Here is a 25,153-nt window from a genome sequence, read left to right on the forward strand (position 1 = left end):
TTTTGCCAGATAGACGGATCGGTTGCGGGGGGGGGGGGCGCCCATTTTTTTACTGAGCCTTTGGAAATGAAAATGGGTACCCACACTGAATTAATCTCGTTTGTGGTCGCACCTGGCATGGACAGACCACTTATTTTGGGCATCCCATGGCTCCGGAAGTGGAACCCTCACATAAATTGGCGGACAGGCCGCTTGCGTATTCGCTCGAAAGTGCCTCCACTGGGGGAGGGCTCTCCCAACCAACCTGACGTCACTAACGTTCCTGAAGTAGCCGCTAGGGGGCAGGAGAGGATTGCAGGAGAGGAGAAAATTCCGAAAGAATATTTGGATCTTAAGGAAGTCTTCAGCGAGCAATCTTCGGACATTCTACCCCCCCACAGGCCTACTGATTGCTCCATTGACATTTTGCCCGGGGTCACACTCCCCAAACCCCGCATTTACTCCATGTCACCCAGGGAAATGGAGGAGATGCGTTCTTTCATTGACAAAAATTTGAAACGTGGTTTCATTGAACCGGCCCGACCCAAGGTGGCGGCCCCTGTGCTGTTTCGTGAGAAGAAAGATGGGTCTCTTCGTTTATGTTGTGACTTTCGCAACCTTAACGCAATCTGTACTCAGAACCTCTACCCACTCCCCTTGATGAAGGACTTGTTGGCGCAACTGGGGAAGGGCCGCATCTTCACAAAATTGGACCTACGGGAAGCTTACTATAGAGTACGCATTAAGGAAGGGGACGAATGGAAGACCGCATTCAACTGCCCTCTTGGTTGTTTCCAGTTCCGGGTTATGCCTTTTGGCCTACAGGGGGCTCCTGCTGTATTCATGCAATTTATTAATGAGATCCTACACGATCATCTCTATAAGGGCGTTATCGTATATCTGGACGATATCCTCATTTATACCCGCTCTTACGACCACCACGTCAATCTGGTGCGCACTGTTTTGAAAAAGCTCCGTGCTGCCAACCTGTATGCCAAATTGTCTAAGTGTGAGTTTCACCAAACTACTATTGACTATCTGGGCTACCGTATCTCCCCTGATGGCGTTGAAATGGACCCTGAAAAAGTTAAGGCGGTCACTGAATGGGACGCTCCCAAAACTCGTAAACAATTGCAAAAATTTTTGGGTTTCGCTAATTTCTACCGTCAATTTATTCCCTCTTTTGCCGACATTGCTCTCCCTATTACTAATTTGCTCAAAACTAAAGGCGAACCGAAGCCTAAACCCAATAAGCCTTTGGACTGGACCATGGAGTGCCAGGCGGCATTCGAAAAGCTTAAACGCCTTTTTGCCGCTGAACCAGTTCTTAAACATCCTGATCTCAACCAGCCATTCGTTGTCCAGGCTGATGCCAGTGATGTCGCCGTTGGGGCAGTTCTGCTACAAGCCAATGACCAAGGTAACTTGCAACCTTGCGCGTACACCTCACGTAAACTCACTGACACGGAACGGCGCTGGGCGGTCTGGGAGAAAGAGGCTTTTGCAGTCCGTTGGGCCCTCGCTACTTGGCGCCATTTCCTTGAAGGCTCTAAACACCCATTTGAAGTCTGGACTGACCACAAGAATTTGGAAGCGTTGCGCACGCCTCGCCGTCTCTCCCCAAAGCAGATGCGTTGGGCCCAATATTTTAACCGTTTCAATTTCACTCTAAAGTATATCCCGGGCGGAAAGAACTTCATGGCCGATGCTTTGTCCCGGTTACCTCAGTATAATTGTTCCAAACTGAGTATCGTCCAACCGCTCTTGGCAGCTCCGGTACTCATACGTCAACAGACCAAGGCTCAAAAGGATGTGCCTCACGATCTGCTTTCTGACCTCAAAGCGGCTCTTCCTCAAGACGACTGGTTCCTGAACCATCGGGACGAGTGCACCATGAGGGACGGTCTACCGTGGGTTGGTGCAAAGTTATACATCCCCGCTTCCCTACGTCTTGTGGTCCTTCGTCGCGCTCATGACTCCCGGATGGCGGGTCATTTTGGGTTCGTAAAAACTTTGCACCTCGTGAAGCGACAATTCTGGTGGCCCTCTTTAAAAAAGGACATTGAACTTTATGTATCCAGTTGCCCGGTTTGCGCTACCGCCAAAAAGCCGCCGGGGAAACCACACGGACTTCTGCAGTCCGTCGCCCGCCCGGTTGCCCCGTGGAAGGAGATTTCTATGGACTTTATTGTGGAGCTTCCCGAGAGCCAAGGGCACACCGTCATCTGGGTGGTTACTGATTTGTTCTCCAAGCAAGTTCACTTCGTGCCTTGCCACAAGATTCCTTCCGCCAAGGCGTTGGCTAAACTATTCCTTTCTCACATATACCGCTTACATGGGGTTCCCGACCGTATTATCTCCGATCGTGGGGTCCAATTCACATCTAAATTTTGGAAGGAGTTCCTCACACGCATTGGCTCCGCCCAGGGCCTTAGCTCCGCCTACCATCCTCAGACTAATGGCGGCTGTGAACGTACTAATTCCGTCCTTGAACAATATTTACGTTGTTTCATCAATTATCAACAGGACGATTGGGTGGACTTGTTACCACATGCTGAAGTGGCCTATAACAATTCGGTTCACTCCAGCACGGGGTTCACCCCTTTCCGGGTCGTTTATGGCCAGGATTTTGTTCCTATTCCCGAACTGCCTACGGCCCAGCCTCAGGTTCCTTCCGTTGCAGACTGGAGTGAACGTCTCAGTCGCCTTTGGCCCCTCACTCTTTCCACATTGGACGCTGCCCATAAGGCTCATAAGAAGCAGGCTGATAAGAAACGCTCTCAGCCGTATGAGTACCACGTTGGAGATTTGGTGTATTTGTCCACGAAATTCTTGCATACTACACAAAAGTCAAAGAAATTGGGTCCCAAGTATGTTGGCCCTTTCCCAATTGTGAAAGTTATCAATCCTGTTTCTGTTCGTTTGCAATTGCCCAAACATCTCAACAGGATCCATCCGGTGTTCCATATCAACCTCATCAAACCAGTTCGGGTGTCCGACCTACGGCCCACCGATGACCCTCCACCTGCTCCGTTGCTTGTTGATGGGGAACGTCATTTTGAAGTCCGAGACATTCTGGATTCCCGTCGGCACCGTAATCGCATCCAATACCTTGTGGCTTGGAAACATTTTCCCCCCTCCCACACGGAATGGGTTGATAAGTCCCACGTTCGTGCCCCCCGCTTACTGCAGAAATTTTATGCTTCTTATCCCGACAAGCCTTGACTTTTCTCCTTTCCCTCTCTTGTTTGTTTGTTATTTGTCTGTTTTGTTTGTTTTTTTTTTCTTCCAGGCCTGACAGCCTTTTTTCCGGGGGACGGCCGGATGTCAGCTTCTGCTTTGCTGCTGCTTCAGCTGCCATGAAACGGGAAGGGGGGGGCGTGTATGTGGGAGGGTTTTTAATTGATGTGCTGGAGGACTGCTGGAGGAATGTTCTAGGATGTACCAGTTGTTGGGATTGCGCATGCGTACGTGTTTCCCGCCTGCATCAACGGCCTTCACATTCCATCTTGGCCTGTCTTTTTGAAGTTATCTCACACCTGACATTTGAAGGACTTATGATTGGACTGGAGCTTTGATCCTAAGGGGGGGGAACGGGTTTTGCTATATATCAATTGCTTTCGCGCCATATTATTCAGATTTTTCTTCACTACTGCTCGCTTACCATTTATAATTAGTAAAAGTACATTGGATTTCCAACCCATGGAGTCTCTTGGTTTTCTTTCCTAATTATGGAGTGGAGTGGGGCGTGACAATCCGGCACAGCGATCAAATCAGAATTTAAGCAAATTCCACCTTTTATTGTTGTGACTTATTTAAGAGAGGTGCGGTGGCCTAGAGGCGGAACTCTCGCCTCCCAATCAGGAGGCTAGTGAGTTCGATCCTAGGGAGAGGCAGATATTTCTCTCTCTGGGCACCATGAGAATTTATCTGCCGAACAAAACTCCATACTGGCAACAGGGAGAGGCATCCGGCCAGTAAACACCCTGCTAGCTCCATTCAGTTGCCCAGACTCCACCCCCGCAAGGAATTACGGGGTCATTAAAATAAGATGATTGTGATTGTTGTGACATATTTCTAGCTGGCATTTAAGAAAAAAAAATCAGTCTTACACACATTATCAGTCCATTAGAGTGTGAGCCAAGAAGCAGTTATTTAATAAGGAGGGACTGAAGTGACTTTGAGCTAGCAGGAAGAGCAAAGACCTGTAATCTCCATGAGAGGAAAATCTCTTCTACTCAGCTATCTGCAGTTCAGCAGGGCCACGCCACAATATTGTTAGGGTCTTTTCTTTAAAAGAGAACTTTTGTGGAAAAACACAGTTGTCTTGTTCATAGACTGCGGAGTTGGTGGCAGAGTCGGGCAGTGAGGAGGTTGGGGGGGGGGGAAACTGGGCCAGTCCTGGAGTCTGGGGAAGGCTCGGACGAGGGCTCTGCATCGGAGGCAGAAAGGGGGCCAGGGCCGTCCGACAGTTATCAGCTGCTTTGGAGTAGGATATCAGTGGGGCAGAAGAACAGCTGGAGCCTATTCCCACTGTGCGCATGCACAGAGCTGCCAGAAGGCAAGAACAGTTCAGACAAAAGGAGCAAGGCTTGGAGATGATTGGCCCCTCCCATAAGACATAAAAGGGGAGCAAATGGATGTGAGCCTTTGCAGGAAGCAACTTGGTTCGTTCTGGTCGGTTTAAACTCTGAAGCTCCGTTTTGACTCTGTGCTCCGTTTTGCCTTGCAAAACTAAATGGCAATTAGGTCTCTGGCAGCGTTTCAAGGGAGATAAAGGCGGGTGCTTATCAGCCTTATCCCGAAAGACTTTGGCAGACTAATGTCGGACTCTACACAAACTGTTTGTGACTCATTACGGGCTGTGAATGGACATAATTCACAGCAGTTTAAATAAAAAGAGGGGGTTTTGGGACTTACGTTTTGAAACATCTTGTTTTCTTCCTTTAACCGGACATCCTTGTTGTCAGAGAGCTTGTAAACTTTCTCAAAGGCCTCTTCCAGATCTCGGAGTCTCCTCTTGAGGCGGCTGATGGTGTTGTCTTTGTCCTTGCCACTCGTGCGCATCTCTTCGATGCGCTCCTGCAAGGATTTGGTGGTGGTACTGAGGGCGCCGGAGCGCTCCCGCCAATCGGTCTGAAAAGGGAAACGGGCCGAGAGTCGCACGAGGGTAGAGAGAGCCCGGTCGGACGACAGCACCAAATCTACCAGCGGGACCGGCCGTAACATTGGATAGGATAAGATGCCGATTTGAGAGAAGATGTTTTTCATTGGGGACACACTCAAATAGAACAAATTCTTGTCTAGGGAAGTTCTCAAGACACCCAAGTCATGGTTGTCCCAAGAGGCAACTGGGATTTCTGGTGTCCAATTGCCCCTTGAAAAAGCGCCGTTGGGAGAACAAATTCTTTGTTTTCTTAGATTCCTTTAACTTAGCAACAATAAAGTCCTTCCAACTTAGCAGCTTTTAAGGAAGGTGGAGTTCAACTCCCAGAAACGCTGGCTGGGGAATTCTGGGAGTTGAAGCCCACCTATCTTAAACATGCTGGCTGGGGAATTCTGGGAGTTGAATTCCACCTGTCTTAAACATGCTGGCTGGGGAATTCTGGGAGTTAAAGCCCACCTCTTTTAAGCATGCTGACTGGGGAATTCCGGGAGTTGAAGCCCACCTGTCTTAAACATGCTGGCTGGGGAATTCTGGGGGTTGAAGCCCACCTGTCTTAAACATGCTGGCTGGGGAATTCTCGTATTCTCCCAAGCTGTGCGCTCTGGCAACACAACCCAAAACTTCCAAGGTGTACCTCCCAGATTTCTGTTCCCAGGTGCCAAACTACTTCATTCAAAGGCAATTCTTCTCTCCAAATGAGGGAGTCCTCGGTGCCCATTTGACCGAGACATGGCCATATTTTGGCTTCTCTGTCTTCCTTCTCACTCTTCCATGTCAGTTCATGACCATAAAGAGACCTTTGAAGCCATGTTCAGCACTTTTTAAGGAATCCCTACCCCCACGCCGTTACAGCTGGACTACTCCATCCAAGCCGTAAGGTGCACTTACTATTTCAATCTCTAAGGCCTTGTTTTTATTTTCAAGAGATCGCATCCGGCCGTTGGCTTCGTGCAGAGAAGTTTCTAGCTGCTCGCACCTAAAAGTTAAGAGGGAGTCATTAAGTATAAATTGTTTTTATTAGCATAACATCAGAAAAAATTGGTAAGTGTGTACTTAATATTGCACGTCTTAACAGCAGCGAGGATTATATTCGTACAATAGTGGAAAAATGAAGATTTACCGCGAATTGAATTGAATTTATTGCACTTATATGCCGCCCTTTTCCCCGGAGGGGACTCAGGGCGGCTCACAATCCAAGTCAGATGTTGGCCATCCTTCCAAGGTTTCCAAGTCTAAACGGCACCCTGAAAATGAGTCACTTTCACCCGAGAAACACGCTAAAAGGAGGGGGGGGGAAAGGAAAATTTAAGTTAAAAATGAAGACGAGCGCGTGCCCCTTTCCCCACCGCCGGTTTCTAAGAGAGCCTCGTCCAGCGATCCTGGTCAATTCCTGCCAGGATCACGCAGGCCCCCTTGGAGAGGTTTTGTCCTGCAGTGAGGAGACCGGGGGGAGGGAGGGGGACCCGCTCGTCTTCGTTTTTAACTTAAAATTTTCTTTCTCCGCCCCCCCCCCCCTTTACCGTGTTTCTCAAGCGAAAGTGACTCATTTTCGGGGCGCCGTTCAGACTTGGAAACCTTGGAAGGATGGCCAACAGTCGCCAGGGACTCTAACAAAGCTAGTCAGAAAGTCTCTAAATTGTGCAGAAATGGATAGATTGATATTGAAAATTAAACAGAAAGCAGATGTTGATCAGTGATGGCGAACCTTTCCGGCACCGAAAAGGGAGCGCGCACGCTCTTTGGGGCCGCAAACTCGGAAGAGGAGCTGCCCAGAAACTGAACTTCCGGTTTCCGGTGTGCACATGCGTGCATCAGCCAGCTAGTCTCCCGGTTACTGGCACGCACAAACGCACGACGATCACCTGGCCGGCACATATGCTCATGCTGGAAAGCGGAAAACGAGCTCTTCCCGTTTACGGCACTGCCGCATGGACAAAGGCCAGGTGATCGTCACAGGTGCCTGCGCCCCAAAACCCCAGGAGAGAAATGGGCGATGCCCACGTGTGCCAGAAAACATGGCTCTGTGTGCCACTTCGGGCACGTGTGCCAGAGGTTCGCCATCACGGATGTAGATGATTATCAAACACAGAATCTAATTTACCAACGGTTGGAAAAAAAGGGGCCGACATTGAGAACGTCGATTTGCATTGTTAAGTGTTGTGACTCAGCAGAAGTTTGCTGTGAGTTGAGTCGGGATGCAAGATTAACAATGCAGCTGGGGCTCGTTAGTGGCGTCTTCTGGTGATAAAAGAACGGATGGTGCCATGCCCTGGTTGCAGGAGTCAACGTTTATTGATTCTCGGTCGTGGTTGATTTGTGAGAAACACTTGGAGAAGTGCTTTGCTTTCTTTTTATACACCTGGTTTTGCCGTAAGAGAGATTTGTTTTGCATTCTGTTATCTTCTTGCCAGAGACTTTATTTATGTTTATTTTGGGCTCGCAGCCAGTTTGAGCCGAGGACTGATAAAGTTAGTTCTTTTTAAGTTTGTCTGCCTGTCATCTGTTAACGAGCGAAGGAGGGGGGACAGAACAGTTAAGCAAATCAAATCCACGGTCAAGGCAATGTTTATTAAGCCCTAAGAAATGTATTTCATAGAAAATCATTTTTTTTAAAAGGGCAAAAACAAAACAAGGAATGTATTATTTGTAGTTTTAGGCAAACTGCTCAGCCTAAAATCAGGGGTCGGAGGTGACCACTTGCTAGAAAGTCTTGATTGTAGATAAGCAACCTTTGTTTCCCAAAGTGTATTACGGGTAGTCCTCGACTTAAAACCATTCATTTAGTGACCGTTCGAAGTTACGACGTCACTGAGAAAGAGAGACTTAGAACAGCTCCATGGTCATATGATCAAAATCCAGACATTCGGCAGCTGTCATAAATATGAATCAGTTGCCAAATGCATGGATTTTGATCTGTAACTGCCATAAATCACTTTTAAAAAATAAATACAAATAAATAAGTCCTGGGGGTCACATGATCCCCTTTTGTCACTTTCCGACACGCCAAGTCAATGGGGAAATCGGACCCACTTAACAACCGTGTTACTAATGGACCAACTGCAGCGGTTCACTTAACAACAAAGCCATAAAAATGGGCCAAAACTGACATAACAAATGTCTTTGCTTCACATTAGAAATTTCGGGCTCAATTGTCGTCGTAATTCAAGGACTACTTATACTTTGCTGCTTAAAGAACTCCTCCCTGCTCGCAAGTAAACCATGTGGAGTAAGTTACTATGGGGAGAATTCAGAGCAACTACACATCTATTTGAAGTGCAAGCAGCCCTTCCTGTTTTGCTCACAACTTATCCTTCATTCACAAATCTCTAAACGGCCACTTGATTTCCAGGTGTCAGAACCGAAGATGGGAAGGGTACTTGACCTGGGTACTTGAGAGACCGCCTGCTGCCAATCACCTCCACTAGACCGATTAGATCCCACAGATTAGGCCTCCTCCGAATTCCATCCGCTGGCCAGTGCCGACTGGCGACTACCCGGAGGAGAGCCTTCTCTGTGGCTGCTCCGACCCTCTGGAACGAACTCCCCGTGGAGATTCGCACCCTCACCACCCTCCAGGCCTTCCGCAAAGCCGTTAAAACCTGGCTGTTCCGACAGGCCTGGGGCTAAAGAGCTGTTGCCCCCCTCTCGAATGGTATGACTGTTGTGTGTTTTTAAATTATGTATTGTTATGTTTTGTCTTTTATTTTCTGTCTGTACCCCCCTTCCCTGGTTTGAGTTGTGAGCCGCCGAGTCCCCTTCGGGGGGAAAGGGCGGCATATAAATATAATAAAATCAATCAATCAATCAAGGTTCAGAAATAGTTTTATCCAGGGGGGGCGTCACTTCAATTCGCAATTCGCAATTTAATGAGCTTATATGCCGCCCAATCCCGGAGGACTCCGGGCGGCTTACAAATACGAAATGAAATAAAATAACACATAGGGGAAAGAAACATACACAGTTTTTTAAAAAAACACCCAACATACATTTGGCTTAACTGGGGGTTGGACCTGATTTAAAAAATCAGCAACCCCAGGCCTGTCGAAACAGCCAGGTTTTGGTGGCTTTTTGGAAGGCCACGAGAGTGGGAAGGGTCCGGATCTCTGCTGGTAGATCGTTCCACAGAGCTGGAGCAGCTACAGAGAAGGCTCTCCCCCAAGTGGTCGCCAGCCGGCATTGTCCGGTCGACGGCACCAGGAGGAGGCCTAGCCTGTGTGTTCTTATCAGACGTTGGGAGGTGTGTAGCAGGAGGCGGTCTCTCAGATATCCAGGTCCAATGCCATGTAGGGCTTTAAAGGTAATCACCAGCACTTTGTAGCGCATCCGGAGACCAATGGGAAGCCAGTGCAGCTCCCGGAGGATGGGTGTAACATGGGTGTACCGAGGTACACCCGGTATCGCTCGCGCGGCTGCATTCTAGACCAGAATGCTTCAAAAGGGATGAGGGGGGGAAAGATACGGACATTATTCCAAACAACTCAGCCAATACCTGTCCGTGAGATTTTGATTGATTTTCTTCATTTCCTCGGAAGGAGAGGTATGGCTTGCTTCTAGTTGTTGCTTTAAGCTGAGAATTTCCGACTCGTAATACGCTCGGAGATCAGTCATATGCCGGGTATGTTTCTCCCTCAAATTCTGCCTAATCCTGTTGTTGTTTTTTTTAAAAAAAAAGAAGAAAAGAGCAAAACATTCAAAATTTTAGCAACTTTGCTAGACATTTCTGAAGGAAAAAACTGGTGCTTCAGGATAACAATTTACATATAGCACATGAATGCTGCTTATTCACCTCCGGCAAAGTCTTTCGAGGGAGGATTTACAGTCACAGACCTTATCTGGCTTGGAGAGCTGCCAGGCCAATCTCTGCAGAACTTGACAAGGAGCCTCGGACAGTCACGAACCAATGAAGTGAACTAATGGTCTCCTGCAAACTCCACTCCCCTTTCGCTCCTCTTTTATTTCCTCTGGGAGGGGCCATTCACCTTCCACCTGTGGCCTTACTCCCGAGATGGCCCTTGTTCCTTAGCCCCTTCTCCGGGCAGCTCTGTGCATGCGCCCACTGGGAACAGGTTCCAGCTGTTCTTCTGCCCCACTGATGTCTGAAGGCAGCTGATAACTGGCATACGGCCCTGCCCCCCCTCTCTGCCTCTGACACAGAGCCCTCCTCAGAGCCTTCCCCAGACTCCAGGATTGGCCCATCTTCCTCCCCCACCCTCCTCACTGTCCGAATCTGCTGCCGGCTCTGCTGGCTGGCCACAACAAGCCTGCTACTTGGAACCCTGATAGCAACATTCTGAATGGGTGATCTTACTTGGAGAGCACCAGGGGATCTTCCACGCAAGGCACGGAAAGTTCCTGCTGCGTCAAACGATTATCAGCCGACGGAATCGGGGACCGGGCTTCGGAAGACGGCGTGAGGGTTAAGTTGTCGTTGTCCCCCATGTCCAAAATCTCACGGTCTCGATGAGGAGAGCCGGCGACGTTGGCTGCGTTCTGAAACTCACAAGTGCCCCAGGGACCCACGTGCAAGGCCGCTGCTGAGCGAGGGGCATATCGGGGAGACTCGGCGGAGCGAGGGGACACCACCGTGCTCGTGGGAGAAAAGGAATCCGCCTCCGAAGGAAGCGAAAAAGCAGGACCTGCCATGGAATCGGGAGAAAACGGTGCCGGCTCAGGGCTGGCGTAGAACCTGGGCAAAGGCCGCCCCGCGTTCCGCTCGCTCGGTTTCATGTGGAGCGTTGGGTCGAGCGTAAGGATCTGTGAAAGAAACGTTGCGGTGATTGGAATTAAAAATAAGACAAGACCCTATTAAGGGCGAATATAATAGGATAGAATAGGATAGAATAAATAGAGAATTAGGATAGAATAATAGAGAAATAGAATAGAGAATTGGATAGAATAATAGAGAAATACAATAAAATAGAATAGAATTAGGATAGAATAATAGAGAAATAAGAATAGAATAAAATATAATAGAATAGAGAATTGGGATAGAATAGAGAGAATAGAATAGAGTATTAGGATAGAATAATAGAGAAATAGAATAGGAATAGAATAGAAGAGAATTGGGATAGAATAATAGAGAAATACAATAGAATTGAATAGAATTAGGAGAGAATAATAGAGAAATAGAATAGAATAGAATAGGAATAGAATAAAATAGAATAGAGAATTGGGATAGAATAATAGAGAGAATAGAATAGAATAGAGAATTAGGATAGAATAATAGAGAAATAGAATAGGAATAGAATAGAAGAGAAGAGAATTGGGATAGAATAATAGAGAAATAGAATAGAACAGGAATGAATAGGAATAGAATAGAGAATTAGGATAGAATAATAGAGAAATAGAATAGAATAGGAATAGAATAAAATAGAATAGAATAGAGAATTGGGATAGAATAATAGAGACAATAGAATAGAATAGAGAATTAGGATAGAATAATAGAGAAATAGAATATTGGGATAGAATAATAGAGAAATAGAATAGAATGGAATAGAATAATTAGGATAGAATAATAAATAGAATAGAATAGAACAGAACAGAAATAGAAAAGAAGTAGAATAGAAAAGAAAAGAAAAGAAACAGAATAAAAATAGAATAGGAATAAGAATAGGTAAGGGTAGGATAGAAATAGAATAGGATAGAAATAGAATAGGAATAGAAATAGAATAGGAATAGAATAGAAAAGATATAGAATAGAAATACAATAGAAATAGAATATAAATAGAAACTGAAATTGAATAGGAAAGGATGGGATGGGATGGAATAAAATAGAATAGAACAGAATAGCATAGATATATGAAAGAATGGAATGGACTAGAATAGAATAACAGAGTTGGAAGAGACCTTGGAGGTCTTCTAGTCCAAGGTTTAAGGTTTAAGGTTTTAATGGATTTGTATGCCGCCCAATCCCGGAGGACTCCAGGCGGCTCACATAAAAAACAATTTAAAAAAGATATTAAAAGAAGTTAAAATACAAGACAAAGCGAATTAAAAAGGACACAACATGCATTCAATCTTAGTGGGGCTGAAGCACAATCAAAGATCAGCAACCCCAGGCCTGCCGGAACAGCCAGGTCTTAATAGACTTTCAGAAGGCCGAGAGAGTGGGGAGGGTCCGGATCTCAGGGGGTAGATCGTTCCATAGGGCCGGGGCAGCTACAGAGAAGGCCCTCCCCCGAGGAGCCGCCAGACGACATTGTGTAGTCGACGGCACCCGGAGAAGGCCCACCCTGTGAGATCTTATTGGGCGCTGGGAGGTATGTGGCAGGAGGCGGTCACGGAGATATCCAGGTCCTAGGCCATGTAGGGCTTTAAAGGTGATAACCAGCACCTTGAAGCGCATCCGGAGACCGATGGGAAGCCAGTGCAGCTCACGGAGGATGGGTGTAACATGGGTGTATCTAGGTACACCCAGTATCGCTCTCGCGGCTGCATTCTGGACCAATTGTAATCTCCGAACACTTTTCAAGGGCAGCCCCATGTAGAGCGCGTTACAGTAGTCGAGTCTTGAGGTGACGAGGGCGTGAGTGATCATTTGGAGTGCCTCCCGGTCCAGGTAGGGCCGCAACTGGTGCACCAGGCGAATCTGGGCAAAAGCTCCCCTGGTCACAGCTGACAGATGGTGTTCTAGTGTCAGCTGTGGATCCAGGAGAACACCCAAGTTGCGGGCCCTCTCTGAGGGGTGTAAGATTTCACCCCCCAGGTTTAAAGGTGGAATATCTGGACTATCTTTGGGGGGGGCAGCATCCAAAGCCACTCGGTCTTGTCAGGGTTGAGCGCAAGCTTGTTCATTCCCATCCAGACCCTGACAGCTTCCAGGCACTGACACATTACTTCCTAGTCCAACACCCTGCTTAGGCAGGAAACCCTACACCACTTCAGACAAATGATTGTCCAACATCTTCTTAAAAACTTCCAGTGTTGGGGCATTCACACCTTCTCTAAGCAAGTCCTTCCATTGACTCATTGTTCTAACTGTCTAAGGAAATTAGTTGCTTCAGCATAAAGAGCTGATCCTGGGGTTGGACTGCGGGGAGATCCAATCCGTCAATCCTCAGGGAAACCAACCCTGACTCTTCCTTGGAAGGTCAGAGACTGAAGCCGGGAGAGAAGAATCGGCTAATAGGAGAACAAAGTCATCAGGAGAAGATTCAGCAGTCCATCCGCATTTGAAAGAGCAAAGGGTCCTCTTTGGAAGTCCACATTCTGGACAGAGGGGACCCAGGCTGGTTTACAAGAGGGATCAAAGAGGCCACTTATGTCCAAATTCAACGTCCCTCCCTCAACAGAGGGGGAGGGATAGGACCCCATCGATCTCCAGTCTACAACACAACAGTTCAAGAAGGCTCCACACCCATTTGCTCCACTCCGGTGACCCTGAGGACACAGATAAAACCTCCAAGTGGCCTCAACGACCCTCTCAAAGGATGCAAATGACCAGCTGTCTGCAAGGAGTATAAATCCTTCCATTTCCCCACCATCCGGTCAGAGCAGAAGAAGCTTTCTTGGATGAGAAGCAAAACGTCTTTAAAGAAAAACCAGTTGCCTCTTGAAAAAGCACCTTTGGGACAATCACTTAATCGACTGATTAAAATCAGGAAGCTGAGAGATTCAAACTGTTTAGGAGGCTGGAAAAGCACGAGGAGTTGTTAAGTTTAAGAAAGGAAGGACATTTCCGAAGGCAACGGGCAGAAGGGAAATACAAATTATTACCTCTGGGGGATGAGTGGAGTGGAGAGGAGTGAAATCCCACTCTACAAGTTGCTTGTCTTCCTTCTGTTTCTTATGATAAATCTCCTTTAATGACATAAGCTTCAGCTCGTCACTGGAAGAGAGCTAAGAGGGAAGAATTCAGATTGAGAGTTTAAGAGTTTGTTTAATATAATTATGGAGTATATTTTTAGGTGGGAACATAAGGAGTGTTTTGGGAAGTAGAATAACTCCAAAGAACAGGACACCAGTCACTGCAAATCAGTGTTTCTTTACCTTGGAAAATTTAACATGCATGAACTTCAACTCCCAGAATTCCCCAGCCAGCATAGATGTTGAAGTCCACCCATCTTAAAGTTGACAAGGTAGAAAGACGTGACCCGACAAAAGGGCGAACGACAAAACCGCGCCCGACTAAACCGCGTCGCTGACATCATCAACGCGGCGACAACAGCCAGCGCGTCGAAAGAAGGGCGCTTTACAATAGCGCGTCGAAAGAAAGCCGATTTAACTTAAGGTAAGGGTTAGGTTTAGGGTTAGGTTAAGGGTTAAGTTTAGGGTTAGGTTTAGGGTTTGGTTTAAGGTTAGGTTTAGGGTTAGGTTAAGGGTTTGGTTTGGGGTTAGGTTTGGGGTTAGGTTTAGGGTTAGGTTAAGGGTTAGGTTTAGGGTTAGGTTTAGGGTAAGGTTAAGGGTTAGGTTTAGGGTAAGGTTAAGGGTTAGGTTTAGGTTTAGGGGTTAAGTTTAGGTTTAGGGTTACTTTTATAGCACGCTTCTGTCTCCGCACTGTTGTCACCCTGTTGATGACGTCAGCAACGCGGTTTAGTCAGGCGCGGTTTAGTCGGGCGCGGTTTTGTCGGTGAACCGTAGAAAGATATCGCTATATGGAAAAAGTAGCGCTTGGAACAGACCCTCTTGATGCCATAAGGGGAGAGCAGAATTGTTGTCACACATTAAAAACACATGCTCCTTCAATTGAGGGGGGCTGCCTGTCAAGCCTGAATCTGATTGGGTTGTTTGTATCCTGGGTTATGTTCACATGAATTGACACAGTTGGGGATTGAAGGGGGGGAAGCTGAGGTGGAGGGAGTCTTCAGCCAAAACAACCTAGCTAGCCAATGAGGCAGCTGCATTCTAACGGATGGCCGGCCAGAGGAGGAGGGATGAAGTCACCAAGCAACCAGCTCTGATCCTGGTTGGACAGTGGGACATATTGTTTTGGAAAAAATTAAGAAACTCTTACTCATAGTGGGATGAAAAGCCTGGGAACTTTTAGCAGTAGCTTTTCAGATGGTGCCCAGATGGTAGCAATAGCGCTTAGACTTATGTACCGTTTTACAGTGCTTTTACAACCCTCTCTAAGCGGTTTACAGAGTCAGCCTCTTGCAAACCCCAACAATCTGGGTCCTCATTTGACCCACCCCGGAAGGACGGAAGGCTGAGTCAACCTGGAGCCTGGTGAGATTTGAACTGCCAAATTGCAGGCAGCCGGCAGTCGGCGGAAGTAGCCCGCAGTATGGCACTCTAACCACTGCGCCGTGTAGCTAAATAAAATTTGTTCTTTTGAGGAAATGGAATGCCTCGGAATTCGATTTGTGATGGGTGCATTGCTTGGAACCTGACATATGTCGTCACCCTTCACGCATGAAGCAATGAGGAAGCAGCACCAGCCAATAGGAGGGGAGGGGAGACTGAAAATTCAGCAAAAGAAGAAAAAAAGAGAGAGAGAGAGAGAGAAGTTAGCAGTACCTGTTCTGAGGAGTCCTTTGTTGAGAATGTAGAAAATTCATTCCCTAAATTCTTAGGCAATGCTTGATACATTTCCTTCTCGTCTAACCTCCAATAGGTCAGCCCTGTGGGATAAAAGAGGCACCTGGATCGCAAAGAGCCCAAATGTCATTTTTGGAAAGAGAAATATAGATTTCAGGCAAAGTTTTGGCACCCGCAGGGTTTTGATGTGCAATAAAAGGAAAGGGAGCGCGTTAATTCTGCAGAGAACTCCGAGGCAATCAGCGCCAAGAAAAGGAAAGGAGAATTCGTCCTTGACAATATTTCAAGACGAAAGGTAGCCCCTTACCCTGAGATTCCCTCCCTCTCACCTTCCAGCTGAAATAGTCTTCCCCGTATCCCGACTCAAACAGGATAAATCAGATTAAAGCATCGGTTTTCTTGCATCAGACTCAGAGGTGGCATTCAGCGGAAATCGCGGATGGGCATGCCCCCCCCCCAGCTCTATGCTGTCCTATTTATGCATGTTTCTGAGGCCGGGCGCATGCACAGAAGGCGCACACGTGCGGGGCGAACCGGTAGTAACGAAATGTGCAACTGCGCCCCGCCGATCAGACTTTCTGTTTATCTGAAGGCAGAGTGTCAAAGCTAAATGAAGAAATATAGGCAGCTCTCAACTTAGAACAGTTTCAAGCCACAAAGCCACTGGAAAAAAAAAGGACTTTTCACACTTATGACCGTGGCAGCCTAGAGTGGTGCGGTGGCCTAGAGGCGGAGCTCTCGCCTCACAATCAGGGGGCTTGTGAGTTCGATTCTAGGCAGAGGCAGATATTTCTCTCCCTGGGCACGATGATAATTTATCTGCTGAACAAAACTCCGTACCGGCGACAGGGAAAGGCATCTGGCCACTAAACACTTTGCTAGCTCCATTCAGTTGCCCAGACTCCACCCCTGCAAGGGATTATGGGTTTTGCAGATGGGCTTCATTTGCCTTTTTATTTACCCTCTGTAGTTATTTCAAGAGACAACATTGAAAATAAGGAGGAAGGCTAGCCAAATTTTCCTGCTTTCCCAAAAATAAGACCTCCCTGGATAATAAGCCCAATCAGGCTTTTGAGCGCATGCACCAAAATAAGCTCTCCCCCGAAAATAACTCCTCCCTGAAAATATTGCAACAGCCAGGAGGTGACCACACTCGCCGCCTCCTGCACCTCAAAAATAATAAGACCTCCCCGAAAATAAGGCCAAGTGCAGCCCTTGAAGAGCATTCGGAGACTTCAACTGGTCCAGAATGCGGCCATGCGAGCGATTGTGGGTGTACCTCGATACACCCATGTTACACCTATCCTCCGCGAGCTGCACTGGCTTCCAATCGGTCTCCGGATACACTTCAAGGTGCTAGTTATTACTTATAAAGCCCTTCATGGTATTGGACCTGGGTACTTGAGAGACCGCCTGCTGCCAATTACCTCCCAAAGACCCATTAGATCGCACAGGGTCGGCCTCCTCCGGGTTCCATCCACCAGCCAATGCCATCTGGCTATTACCCGGGGGAGGGCCTTCTCTGTGGCAGCTCCAGCCCTTTGGAATGAACTCCCCGCGGAGATTCGGACCCTCACCTCTCTCCTGGCTTTCCGAAAAGCCGTTAAGACCTGGCTGTGCCAGCAGGCCTGGGGTTGATGAGCTCCCTTCCCCTCTCGACAGGTGTGGTTGTTGGTCATTTTAAATGTCTATTTTGTACTTGTATGTTTCCCCTTCCCGTTTAAGTTGTTCGCCGCCCTGAGTCCCTTTTAGGGAATAGGGCGGCATAGAAATAAAATAAAACTTAAACTTATTTCAGGGAGGTCTTATTTTCGGGGAAACGCGGCAATAAAAGAATCCCCTTTGTTACGAATCTGCCAAGCTTACAAGAGGTCCAGAGGAATGAATGTGGAAGCTACTGTACCTGACGAAAGAGAGACTAAGGAATTTTGGCTTCCATGTTGCTGATTGAGGTAAAACGGAGTGGTGGATGGCGCGGCGGGCGCAGCGATGGTATTGGTCTGTAACTGCGACGAATGGGGAAGAGAATAACAGGTGTTTATCGGTCAAAAACTGCACAACGTGAACCTCCCACACTGAATGCAGAGAGAGAGTAAATGTGGCCCAGCAAGCTGAGAAAAAAAATGTTCTGTCACAGGGATAATCCTAGAAAATTCGGTAGGGCTTATAACTACCCACGGTTTCTTTGAAACAAGATGGACGACAAATCTAATGAATAAATAAAATACTCGCTTCCAGATAATCGCTGTAGGCGAAGCTCATCTGTCATTCCCAAGAATTGACATCTTGGCTAGGATTGAATGACCTACCCCCCACCCCTGGTAAAAACACCAAAAAGAGAGGAGAAATTCCTATTTAAAAAAGGAAAGGGAGGGTTGAAAATACTGCTTAGGGCAGGGGTCAGCAACCTGTGGCTTTGGAGCCGCATGTGGATTTTCATCCCTCGGCTCCACAATTGATAGGGCTTTCTTTTAGGACAGGTACAGGAAAAAGGACGCCATGCTAGGAGGAGACTCTATGGTGGGGGGAACCGGACTTCCAGTTGGCAGAGGAAAAAGGACGCCATGCTAGGAGGAGACTCTATGGTGGGGGGAACTGGACTTCTGGTCAGCAGAGGAAAAAGGATGCCATGCTAGGAGGAGACTCTATGGTGGGGGGGGGGAGGGGAACTGGACTTCTGGTCAGCAGAGGAAAAAGGATGCTATGCTAGGAGACTCTATAGTGGTGGTGGTGGGGACTGGACTTCTGGTCAGCAGAGGAAAAAGGACGCCATGCTAGGAGGAGACTCTATGGTGGGGGGGGAACTGGACTTCTGGTCAGCAGAGGAAAACGGATGCCATGCTAGGAGGAGACTCTATGGTGGGGGGAACTGGACTTCTGGTCAGCAGAGGAAAAAGGATGCCATGCTAGGAGACTCTATAGTGGTGGTGGTGGGGACTGGACTTCTGGTCAGCAGAGGAAAAAGGACACCATGCTAGGAGGAGACTCTATGGTGGGGGGGAACTGGACTTCTGGTCAGCAGAGGAAAAAGGATGCCATGCTAGGAGGAGACTCTATGGTGGGGCGGGGGGAACTGGACTTCTGGTCAGCAGAGGAAAAAGGATGCCATGCTAGGAGACTCTATAGTGGTGGTGGTGGGGACTGGACTTCTGGTCAGCAGAGGAAAAAGGACACCATGCTAGGAGGAGACTCTATGGTGGGGGGGGAACTGGACTTCTGGTCAGCAGAGGAAAAAGGATGCCATGCTAGGAGGAGACTCTATGGTGGGGCGGGGGGAACTGGACTTCTGGTCAGCAGAGGAAAAAGGATGCCATGCTAGGAGACTCTATAGTGGTGGTGGTGGGGACTGGACTTCTGGTCAGCAGAGGAAAAAGGACACCATGCTAGGAGGAGACTCTATGGTGGGGGGGGAACTGGACTTCTGGTCAGCAGAGGAAAAAGGATGCCATGCTAGGAGGAGACTCTATGGTGGGGCGGGGGGAACTGGACTTCTGGTCAGCAGAGGAAAAAGGATGCCATGCTAGGAGGAGACTCTACGGTAGGGGAACTGGACTTCCAGCCGGCTCCAGAATTGAATGGGGGGAGGGGGGGCTTCCATGTAGGAGCTTTGTGGCTATTTTGAGTGTTTAAGGTTGCCGATCCCTGGCTTAGGGGAAAGGGTCTCCAACTTTGGTGGCTTTAAAGCTTGTGGACTTCAACTCCCAGAATCCCCCAGCTGGGGAATTCTGGGAGTTGGAGTCCACAAGTCTTAGAAGTTGCCAAGTTCGGAGGGCCATGGCTTAAGGGCATAGTCCTGGACCACAGCCCGATTAACCTCTTTAGATCTTGAAGGACTAAGTGGGCAGGGCAATCCTAGAGCCACCCACATGCGGGCTGGGGGATTCTGGGAGTCAAAAATCCACGCGGCTTAAAAGTCGTTATGTACATTTGCTGCTGCCGTCCCCTTTTCATTTGGATTTCAGCAACTCTCTTACACTGTCAACGGTTTCCTCTTTTCCCGGCTCGGTCTCTTCTTCCACATTTGTTTTTTTCAGGTGGTTTTGTTTCATCTTTTGAGCCCAGGAGGTTAAAGGTTTCCTGTCAAAAAACAAAACCGAGACGTAAGGGAATAAACCTTTGCAAACGGCAATGGATTTCTTAGAGCAGGGTTTCAAGCTTGGGAAAATTTAACATGGGTGGACTTCAACTCCCAGGATTCCCTCCCCAGCCAGCAAGTCCCACCCCTCTTAAAGTATGCAGGCTGAGGGATTCTGGGAGTCGAAGTCCCACCCCGCTTGAAGCTTATTGGCTAGGGAATTCTGGGAGTCAAAGTCCCACCCCGCTTGAAGCTTATTGGCTGGGGAATTCTGGGAGTTGAAGTCCCACCCCGCTTGAAGCTTGCTGACTGAGGAATTCTGGGAGTTGAAGTCCCGCCCCGCTTGAAGCTTATTGGCTGGGGAATTCTGGGAGTCGAAGTCCCACCCCGCTTGAAGCTTATTGGCTGAGGAATTCTGGGAGTTGAAGTCCCACCCCGCTTGAAGCTTATTGGCTGGGGAATTCTGGGCATTGAAGTCCATCCATCTTAAAGTTGCTAAGGCTGAGAAACACACTCCATTAGACTAAAAGAGCCAGGTTTTAAAGCTGGTAACTCATCCCCTAACTTTAAAGAAGCAGCTAATGAACGGAATTATCATCTGTCGTTTACCCATTTGGTTCCTCGGGTTGACCTTCGTGAATCTGAGCCTCAAACCGAGCGGAAAGCTCGCCATCGCTCTCCTTCGGAGGTGGAAAATGCCCGATGGTGGTTTGCGAAGCTTCTCTTTTGTCCTGAATGCTGGCCCCAAGGACATCCTCCATTGCTGGTGCTGGACGATTCGGCCGTTTGGTCATTGTCTCTGAGCTTTCTTCCCTGCAGGCCGGAAGGTCATCGCATTTGCTGGGGCTGAGTTCCGTACCATATCCGCTGCTTATGGAAAGGCTGTTTGTAAGGCCCTCCTGGTGGTGCATGGTGGAGGCTTCTGCCCGGGGCTCAGCATGGCCGGGGTGGAACTGACTGGTAAAGAGCTCATTTTCTTCAAAAGGGTCGGCCTTCAACCCCATCGGACTTCCTAGCAACGGGCAGCCGTCTGAAAGTCTGACGCAAGAGGCCTGCTTGGCACACGAGCATGGGATCTGGGTCTGCAGTTTCCCCAAGCGTCTGATTTCATTTTGTATGTGCTGGAAAGAAGAAGGAGGAGGAGGAAGAAGAAATGGAGGTGGAGGAGGAAGAGGAGAAAAATGGGGGTGGAGGAGGAGAAGGAAGAGGAGAAGAGGAAGAAATGGAGGTGGAGGAGGAAGAAGAGGAGGAAGAGAGGAAGAAATGGAGGAGGAGAAGAAGAAGAAATGGAGGAGAAGGAAGAGGAAGAGGAGAGGAAGAAATGGAGGAGGAGGAAGAAGAAGAGAGGAAGAAATGGAGGAGGAGGAGAGGAAGAAATGGAGAAGGAAGAGGAAAAGAAGAGGAAGAAATGGAGGAGGAGGAAGAGAAGAGGAAGAAATGGAGGAGGAGGAAGAAGAGAAGAAATGGGGTGGAGGAGGAGGAGGAAGAAGAGGAGAAGAGGAAGAAATGGAGGAGGAAGAAGAAAAGAGGAAGAAATGGAGGAGGAGGAAGAGGAGAAGAGGAAGAAATGGAGGTGGAGGAGGAAGAGGAGAAAAATGGGGGTGGAGGAGGAGAAGGAAGAGGAGAAGAGGAAGAAATGGAGGTGGAGGAGGAAGAAGAGGAGGAAGAGAGGAAGAAATGGAGGAGGAGAAGAAGAAGAAATGGAGGAGAAGGAAGAGGAAGAGGAGAGGAAGAAATGGAGGAGGAGGAAGAAGAAGAGAGGAAGAAATGGAGGAGGAGGAGAGGAAGAAATGGAGAAGGAAGAGGAAAAGAAGAGGAAGAAATGGAGGAGGAGGAAGAGAAGAGGAAGAAATGGAGGAGGAGGAAGAAGAGAAGAAATGGGGTGGAGGAGGAGGAGGAAGAAGAGGAGAAGAGGAAGAAATGGAGGAGGAAGAAGAAAAGAGGAAGAAATGGAGGAGGAGGAAGAGGAGAAGAGGAAGAAATGGAGGTGGAGGAGGAAGAAGAGAAGAAGAGGAAGAAATGGAGGTAGAGGAAGAGAAGGAAGAGGAGAAGAAGAGGAAGAAATGGAGGGGGAGGGGGAGGAAGAGGAGAAGAGGAAGAAATGGTGGAGGAGGAGGAAGAAGAAGAGGAGGAAGAGAGGAAGAAATGGAGGAGGAGGAGAGGAAGAAATGGAGGAGGAAAAGGAAGAGGAGAGGAAGAAATGGAGGAGGAAGAAATGGAGGTGGAGGAGGAAGAGGAGAAGAAGAAGAAATGGAGGAGGAGGAAGAGGAGAGGAAATGGGGATGGAGGAGGAGGAAGGAGGAGGAGAGGAAGAAATGGGGGAGGGAGAAGAGAAGAAGAGAGGAAGAAATGGAGGAGGAGGAGAGGAAGAAATGGAGAAGGAGGAAGAAATGGAGGTGGAGGAGGAGGAAGAGAGAGAAATGGAGGAGGAGGAGGAGGAGGAGAAGGAAGAGGAAGAGGAGAAGAAGAAGAAATGGATGAGGAAGAAAAGGAGAAGAAATGGAGGTGGAGGAGGAGGAAGAAAAGGAGGAAGAGAGGAAGAAATGGAGGAAAAGGAGAGGAAGAAGAGGATGAGGAAGAGAGGAAGAAATGGAAGAGGAGGAGAAGAGGAGAAGACCTTTAATTAAAAACCAAATCTTTTAATCAAATAGGCAGCATCTCATCAGCTGCACAAGAAGAGCCACGTTTTAGTCACGTCCAGGAGACATTTTCACATATATGCACACACACACGCAACATGCCAAAATATGTTATGGTAGACGAATGACTACTTAGACATTTGTTTTATAAGTCTCTTTTTGCAACACATGCATGGAGGCATTCCTGGGGTTTGGCTGAGACAGAATCGGACTCTCACCCCCAACAAATTTTGCATGGAAGTGTAAAGGGAAAAAGAACAATCCATCCAAGGGGCCTTAAATGAAAGAAGACAATTTGAGCACTGGGCTGGTCTAGCTTGCTTCTCTCAACAAAGAATTACAAGTTAGAAACTTTTCCCTCTTAAACCAACAACGCACGATGTTAATATCACGACAAACTCAAGACGTAAAAGCACCACCACGAATCGGACACAGACACAGTTTGAGAATTAAGCCAAAACAAAAACAAAAACCACTTTAATCAATGCTCAGGTTTGGAGCAAGCAACGTTTTGTGGACTGGCATTCCTTCCAGACCCTTTCCCAAACATAAAAAGGCAGGAAATAATTATTTTTCGGTAAGTAGTCTCCCTTCTCCAATGCAACACGCAACCTCAGACATGGATGCACAAGCGAGTATTTCTGTGAATGATGAATGGCAAAAATTCGCCCGGAAATTAAACAAAGGAAAAGGAGATGCAGACCAACGTACAAAGGGAAAAAGAGAACAATACCTCTGTATATTTGTTTCAATTTCAGGAACAGTTGGTTACTATTATAGGAAAGGGCCATCAGGGAAGGGAAGGGGGAGAAACAGTTACCAAAAAGGGTGTAAATATTAAAATGAACCAAATACACATAGACCAAATCTAGCAAAGACATCTATTTCCACCTGTAGGACTACATTTAACAGGAGGTGAGAATTGGAATGTCTGAGAAAAGGAGGGTTAAGAAAGAGGACTGATAATATTGGGAGAGCAAAGAAAACTCAAATATAAACTTTGATACAAAACAACAAAACAGCAAATGGAAAATAAGTCTTTAATTTTCCAGGGGATTTGGCAACAGGGACCCAAACCCTTCCCGAGTCCTGATTAAAAGAGCAGCCAGTTCTATCATCAGTAGAGCGTGAAGGTGAAGGTGTATTACGATTTATGTACTTCTTCTAAAGCCGTTTAGCAAAACTCAGTGTCCAGGAATATCTACCTAACCTTTTTCTAAGTCACTCCTCAATGCCTGGAAATTGGGATAATAACCAAGATGAAATTTAATTCTGAAGAGCCAAGGATAAAAACTGTGAATCAGAGAGGGGGGGGGAGGAGAAACAGCACATTTTATAACAATAATTCTCAACCCTTGCAAATTTTACTGCCTGGAGAATTCTGGGAGTTGAAGTCCACACAGTGGCTGTGGTGGAGAGAAAATGCTTCTTGCTAAATAAATGAAAAAAGTTGAGGTTCCCAGAAAATTCACTTAATCGTTTTTTGGAAGAGACTAACAAAGCTATCATTTTAGCAGTGGCTAAGATGCTGAGCTTGTCGATCAGAAAGGTTGGCAGTTTGAATCCCTAGCACTGCGTAACCGAGTGAGCTCCCGTGACTTGTCCCAGCTTCTGCCAACCCAGCAGTTCAAAAGCAGGTAAAAAATGCAAGTAGAAAAATGGGAACCACCTTTGGTGGGAAGGGAACAGCGTTCCATGCGCCTTCGGCATTGAGTTATGCTGGCCACATGACCACGGAGACGTCTTCGGATAGCGCTGGCTCTTTGGCTTTGAAACGGAGATGAGCACCGCCCCCTAGAGTCAGGAACGACTAGCACATAGGTGCGAGGGGAACCTTTATCTTTTTAACAAAGCTATCGGAGGGAATGCTTTTATCTACAAAACCCATTTTAAGACAAAAGTGAAACGAAAGCCTGTGTTGACAGGAAGTGTGCATACATCCACACGCTCACTCAAACCATATGTAACACAGACGGATTTACTGTAATATCTCAAGGCTTCGAGGAGAAATGTAAACAGAGGGATACTGTACACACCTCCCTGCCAATTAAGGAGCTATTTTAGGCATTTGATAAAATTACAGTAAACAGCATTCCCCATCCTTATCGCTTATCCCCAACTCCCTAGCAATTCCCAGCTCCCATTCTCCAGAGCCAGACCTTCGGCATATAAAAGGCACCGAGTAAATTAAATAAAACAACTTACGTGGATTTGATGACAGAATACTTTTTGCTGGGTGACTATCTGCTCTTGGCATTGCCTCTCCACCAGGCTGAACAAATGGAGCCACCTGGTCTATGGGAAAATATAAAGATTCAGCAAAGGGAATAAAACATTTGCTTCCCTGATGGATTATAAATTCCATTTGCCCACATCTAGCCTAGTGATTGGTTGAACTCTGATGGAACGGAAAGTTTCCTCTTTTTTCTCTTGAACCTACCTGGTACCTGTATTCGGTCTGAGACCTGAACAGAAGTGAAAAGAATCCGAAGACAGAAAGAAAGAAAAAACCCTCCCTGAAAATCTAGAGAATTATAGAGTCCTAGCAAGACTATTGTGGCCTGCCAGCAGAGTCGGACAGTGAGGAGGTTGGGGAGAAACTTCGGACAGTCCTGGAGTCTGGGGAAGGCTCTGAGGAGGGCTCTGTGTCGGAGGCAGAGAGGGGGACAGGGCCGTCCGACAGTTATCAGCTGCCTTCAGAGTCAGACATCAGTGAGGCAGAAGAACAGCTGGAGCCTGTTCCCAGCGTGCGCATGCGCAGAGTGGCTAGACGAAGAGAACAGCTAAAGAACGGGGGTCGACTTGGGAGTAAGG

General features: G+C 47.6%; 1 protein-coding gene across 1 annotated transcript in view; it reads right to left on the reverse strand.

Moving 5' to 3' along the window:
- MPHOSPH9 (M-phase phosphoprotein 9) overlaps positions 1-25,153 on the reverse strand; it is a 44,352-nt gene that overhangs the window by 15,332 nt on the left and 3,867 nt on the right. Inside the window, exons 5-14 of the mRNA XM_032229492.1 lie at positions 24,545-24,634; positions 20,310-20,821; positions 19,600-19,702; positions 17,529-17,631; positions 15,605-15,708; positions 13,862-13,984; positions 10,455-10,900; positions 9,636-9,791; positions 6,035-6,122; positions 4,900-5,115 (exon numbers count right to left, since the gene is read on the reverse strand). Coding sequence (XP_032085383.1) covers positions 4,900-5,115; positions 6,035-6,122; positions 9,636-9,791; positions 10,455-10,900; positions 13,862-13,984; positions 15,605-15,708; positions 17,529-17,631; positions 19,600-19,702; positions 20,310-20,821; positions 24,545-24,634 — 1,941 coding nt within the window. The remainder of the gene's footprint in view (positions 1-4,899; positions 5,116-6,034; positions 6,123-9,635; positions 9,792-10,454; positions 10,901-13,861; positions 13,985-15,604; positions 15,709-17,528; positions 17,632-19,599; positions 19,703-20,309; positions 20,822-24,544; positions 24,635-25,153) is intronic.

Source organism: Thamnophis elegans, chromosome 13 (assembly GCF_009769535.1).
Source record: "Thamnophis elegans isolate rThaEle1 chromosome 13, rThaEle1.pri, whole genome shotgun sequence".
Lineage (NCBI taxonomy): Eukaryota > Metazoa > Chordata > Lepidosauria > Squamata > Colubridae > Thamnophis > Thamnophis elegans.